Raw genomic sequence first — 5,852 nt, 5'->3', positions numbered from 1 at the left:
GAACATCTTCACATCTTCTTCAGGAGGTCTCCAACAGCTCAAGAAGTAGATTGCAGTTGGAATGATGCAGTGGTTAAGCACCATTTTCGTGGCTGCCATATTCAGTTGTCTATTTTGCCATTTTTTTAGCTTGACTTCAAGTTTTTGCATGACCCATTGCCATCTTTTCCTTAGTGACACTCTGAATCCCATAGGTATTCCAAGAATCCTAATAATTTCACCATCCTGGATAACCTTGCATCCTTCTTGTAGGAGCCAGTTAGGCGGGGGCTGAATGCTGGTTCTGATCCCTGTTTTGTTGTGGTTGATCACTGAGCCAGAGGCCTTGCAGTAGGTTTGCAAACTTTCCAAAAGGTGTCTATGCTGTTCTCTTCATTTTCCACAAGAGCATTGGAGTCATCTGCAAACATTTCCATGCACACCTGTTCTCCATTACCAAGTAAAAAACCTTTCAGATCACCTTTTCTTATTCTGTCATGGATAAGCCAATTGAGTCCATCCGCCGCTATTGCATACAGAAGGGGGGCCAGAGGGCAGCCTTGCCTGATGGACCTTGACAATTTGAAGGCTTGTGTCAAATCTCCATTGACACAAACCTGTGCAAAAGCATTGCCCAATAAGGTTTTAACCATGCTACAGAATCTAGGGCCACAACCCATGTGTTTCAGGGCATCCAGCATATAGTCCCATCTAAGTCTATCATAGGCTTTGTCAAAGTCTATTTTAAAGAAAATGTAATCCTGCTCTGATTCTTTTGCATATTCCATAGTTTCCCAAAACGTGATTATAGTGTCCAGAATGTACCTTCCTTTAATAAATCCCTTCTGTTCCTGTCTTATCCAATCATTCATATGATCTTTCAGCCTTAAAGCAAGAACTTTGGCAAAGATCTTGTAAGCGCTATTGAGGAGAGTGATGGTCTCCAGTTGGTTATAATGTCCCTGTCCTCTTTTTTGTGTATAAGTTTAATGATTCCTGCATTGACAGTCTGGGGGAGGGCTTCGAAGAGGAGGGCTTCATTCCAGATTTTGAGAAGGGGCTCTATCAGAAATTCTTTGAAGGTTTGGAAGAATTCCGCTGGGAGGCCATCTTTGCCGGGCGATTTCTTGACCTTGAGCATGTCAATGGCTGTGGCAATTTCCTCTCTTGTGATTGCTTTGCCCAGCCAATGGGCTTGTTGCTCAGGTACAGTTTTGCGTCTGCTCTGTTCAATAACCTTAGTGGCCACCGTTTGTTCCTCATCTGAGGTGGTAGTTTCTGTGAGGAGCGTTTGGAAATGCTGTGCTATCCAGGCTTTATTGTCTTCATCCTTTAGCAATAGATTGCCTGAGCTGTCTTTCATGGGGGGGATTGTGTCCGCTGCATGTTTTACTTTGAGCATTTGGAACATCTCTTTAGATGGTCTATCTGCTTTCCCAGCCCACCATTCCCTGAAGAAGAGGGAGCTTTCCTCCAGTTCTTGGTCTTCAAGCTTGTGGAGTTTGGCTCTCGTGTCCTTTAGCTTCCTCTGAGCTGTATCATCTCCATTGTCCACCCTGTCTTCAAGCTCTTTAATCTCTTCTATACAGGCTCTTTTCTTCTCAAACCTTATCTTTTTAACCCCTTTCCTGGTACATATGAGCAGAGATTGCGTAGATTTAACTGCTAGAGTCCAAGCTTTAGCGGGAGACAGGCCTACACTAAAGAAATGATCCCATATCCTTTTAATTTCTTCTTGTATCATGGGGATTTTAAATAGGGCAGGGTCTGTATGAAACCACTTGGAGCCTCTTTTTTTATCTTCTTTATCCAGAGAGGCTCTAATGGGGTAGTGATCTGACAAACAGGTATCAAGTATAGCTTTGCATTCCACATTGACATACATCCTGCTTATTTCCTGGCTGACATAACATCTGTCTATTCTAGCTTTCCTCAGAAGCTCTCCCGTGCCATAATTTTGCCATGTGAATTGGCCAGGGGATCCAATATCTACTAGATTAAAATGTTCTTTGCATTGGTCCCAGGCCAATTTCTCTGCCCTTGAGATAAGTTTACCCAGCTTCTTGTACCTATCTTCCTCCAGTTCAACCATATTCAAATCACCTATTAAAATTATAGGCTCATCATATTCTTGCATGACCGAATGCCAAATTCTTGCCCTCATAGCTTGGGGGCCGTTTGCATACATTCCAATAAGCACAAACTCCTCAAGCTCAAATGCTACCCATTGGTCAAAAGTATCTATTTGAAAATCTCTAATCTGATTCTCCCATCTTGGGTGCAGACCACAGGCAACTCCTCCCGACCCCTGTTGGTGGACTGTGTATATCCACATGAGATTATTGCTAATAGTATTAAGTCTTTGCAGAAGGTTATCTCCACTAACTTAACCTCCGTTAAGACCAGAGCATCGAAATTCCCTTGTAGCTTTAGCCAAGTCTTGACTTTTTTGGCTTTATTGACGTCTGTAAGTCCTTTGACATTCAAAGATAGAATCCTCATGGAGGGGGTGTTTGATTAGGTTTCTTCTGTCTCCTGTTCTTGTTGACTTCTATGGGAGAGTCCTCCACTTGGCCATGGGCTCTTTTGAGCTCTTTGGAAATGTCCATTTCATTATCTGCCATAGTAGGCTGTCTTTGGTTCTGTTCTGACCCCTTCTCTATAGTGGTTTCTTCTACTTCGAGGATATGGGTATCTTCCAGTTGAGCCAGCTCTGACGTCAGACGATTGAGGTCGATTTGTGTACCTGGAACTGTTTCCAGCAAGTCCTCTTCATCGTCTGAGAGTTCAGGTTTATCTAGAAGTGTGTAGAAGTTGGCTTTGGTGTTGGCCAAGTTAAACTTCTTTTGCTTGAAGGTTTTTCTTTTGGGGATCGGCGTAAATCCTTCTCCCCCTCCTTTTCCTGTTTGTGAATCTCTTCCTATAGGGTTAGACTGGTTGGATGAGGAGCCAGAGATAATGGGGGGAGAGCTTGCCAGAGGTTCTTTTCGCCCTGATTCAGTAGGAGGATTTCCAGATGGAGGAAGCTTTTCATTCTGTACCAAATCTCTTTGCAGGGGTTTTATCTTGGAGGGGGCTTTAAGTGGGCAATCCTTAATGACATGCCCTTTCATCCCACAATGAAAGCACGCATGCGGGAGGTGTTTATAGAGCACTTTCTACACAATGCTGTACTCTCCACAGTTAATAGATATTGACTCTTTAAGGGGTTTGTCAAGATCAATCTCCAAACAGGACTTGAGGGTGCCAAGAGGGGTTGATGAAGGTTTTCGGTCTATGGCCTAAAACTTTTCCTAGAGAGCCTGCAATCTTGTCAGTCCACTGATACATATGATAGGGTAAGTCGGGGAGCTCAATCCATACCGGACATGTAGAGGGTCTGGGGCCACTAGTAGAGAACTCCTTAGTCCACCTGAAGAAACAGAAAGGAGCATTTCTGAACATCCATTGACCTGCCCCCAGAATTTTGATCGCCATAGCGCTATTTTTAAGCAGGAAGAGGTAGTATCCTTTGGGTAGTACTTGGACTGCATCGATTTCTACCCCCAAGGGGCTCCAGGTATCTTCCATCCATTTCCTAAGAAAGTCCACAGGTGGGCGGGGGCCAAAGAGTAAGCCAACAATGCATCTGGCTGAGTAATCTGCTTCCACATCCCGCAGAATATCCAAGGGGAGGTTAACCTTAGCAATGGTCGATTCAGCATTGGTTGTGTTGTTGGAGTCATGCTCCATGATGTCATCAGGGAGGAGCTGTGTAAGCCTCTGCTCATTATCTTTTTCAAGAATTGCCCTTATCTCGTTGTCCGCTTCCTCGGCAATCCTTCTCCTCATCTCTATCATCGATTCCTCAGTCCATGGCTCTTTGCCTTTGTAGGAGAGTGGAGGCCATGGAGTTACCGGCTTCCTTGTCTGGATTCCCGCAGAGAAGGCTTGCACCATTCCTGCCACCGTTCCATCCTTGGGGTTGGGTCCACCTTGTCCCCTGAGCAGAGAAGGAGTCCCTCTAAGCTCCATAGGGAGGGCTTCGAATTTCACCGCGGGAAGGTCTTCCTAGTGCCACTTAAAGGGTAAGAAGCACAAAGGAAAGGCTCCAAAAAAATCGCCGATTAAAGGCCCTCCTAACAGATTTGTAATCGCCGATTACAAAAACATTAAGAAGAAAGCCAAAAGGTCGCCAAGGTAGCGATCAAACTACTCCGGGTATGGCAGGACGAGGCCAGTCTGTGAGCTGTGAATAATTTCTTCAAGCGGTGACGTTTGCAGCGAGATCATTGCTGGCACATAAAAGCCGCAAGACTGAGAGACTCAAGAGAGGAGTCTCGTACGCTAGACTAGACTAGACTAGGAGGTTGGTAGAGAGAGAGAGAGAGAGAGGGGGACGTGGGCACATAATATAGTATATATATTTAATAAGCCTTATTAATTCGAAGGTCGTACAAGAGCAGGCCCCGCGACATGAGGGGTCACGTGAAAAAGCGGTTGCCGCAACGCAGGCCAGACTGGTCACCACCACTACTCACTCGGGCCCACCAGCAGCGGGGCTCCCTGTCCCACGCTCGCATTCGGTGTGCACACTGTGTGTGTGTATGTCTATCTACCTGCACTGCGCTGGCCGCTACGTTGCAGGCAAACCTGCATGGGAACCCCTCCTCCTCCTCTGATGATGATGATGATGCAACTACCCCCCTCCAGAGTCGCAGAAGAATCTACAGTCAGTCGCTGCTGCATGCGGCCACAGTAGACGGTTGGTCGTACGATGCACTGAAAGGAAGGCAGATCGTCTGTGACGGGGGCACGGCACGGGTGGTCGGAGGTCCTCTTCTCCTACACACTGCACAGCCGTGAAGAAAAGGAAGGCAGATCGTCTGTGGTGGTCCTCTTCTACGTGAAGAGTTCACCAATCAAAATACAAAGATATCGTATTTTGGATAATAACGCGTATATATATAATCTCCATTTATTCATTTTTTTGAAGCGTATTCTATAGCTCCCTTGAACCATCACATTGGTTTTTGAAACTTTCAATTTTAATAAACAATAGGCCACGTGGACAGCATGTCACCCTTGACCAATTGAATGCCTATAGGTTTTCTTACTCGAATGATGTGTCACAACTTCATTGCCTAGTTTGGTGCTTTTTAATCCATCCAATTGTTCACAATAAACCCCCCCATGCTCTAAAAATGCATATTTTTCAACCCATCAACTCTTCAGTCTAGTTTTGTTTCCCAAACCTTTCTACATGATGGTTTTATAACTAAAACAAAAAATTTCAATAAATATTGTTTAGAGAAGTTGAAATATTTGATGGAAAAAAATAGTTTATGTAACATTTGTATCTACATCTTTAATATGGTTGCTCAAGACATCTTCCTTGTTGTTTGCTGGTTTTTTAATGTGTACGCAATCATACTTTTTTTCATTGGTGAAGAAGTACACTATCATACAAGGTACTAAGAATATGAAACAATTTCAACCTTTGTGTTTCTCCCATCTTCCTTGCTGGTTTTTTAATGTGTACGCAATCATACTTTTTTTCATTGGTGAAGAAGTACACTATCATACAAGGTACTAAGAATATGAAACAATTTCAACCTTTGTGTTTCTCCTCCCACCTTTGAACCCTTTTAGGGAAAGGAGGAGGGAGGATTGGTCGGTGGGGGTGGGTGGAAGGGGGCGGGCAAGGGGGGGCATTGTTCTAGACCATCCAACACATCCCACTTTTGAGCCTTGTCTTCACATGGACTCCCGCCAACAAAATAATAGTCAAAATGGTTTACTTGAGCTGCATGCTATCAAGCCAATTCAAACTAAATGAGCATGAGAATTGGCTTCATGGGTGCAATATCTTACTTGAGGTGCATCACGCTATC

At 44.5% G+C, this 5,852-nt stretch overlaps 1 protein-coding gene across 1 annotated transcript; it reads right to left on the bottom strand.

Moving 5' to 3' along the window:
- Nucleotides 1–308: 308 nt before the first annotated feature.
- On the bottom strand, nt 309–767 carry LOC147619161 (secreted RxLR effector protein 78-like). The gene has a single exon (XM_086774426.1). The coding sequence runs from the start codon at nt 765–767 to the stop codon at nt 309–311; it is 459 nt and encodes a 152-aa protein (XP_086630552.1).
- Nucleotides 768–5,852: the final 5,085 nt, after the last annotated feature.

This window comes from Cibotium barometz, chromosome 34 (genome assembly GCF_041138505.1).
Source record: "Cibotium barometz isolate CiBa-2024 chromosome 34, ASM4113850v1, whole genome shotgun sequence".
NCBI classification, from domain to species: Eukaryota; Viridiplantae; Streptophyta; class Polypodiopsida; order Cyatheales; family Cibotiaceae; genus Cibotium; species Cibotium barometz.
This window is presented reverse-complemented; position numbering and strand designations above follow the sequence as displayed.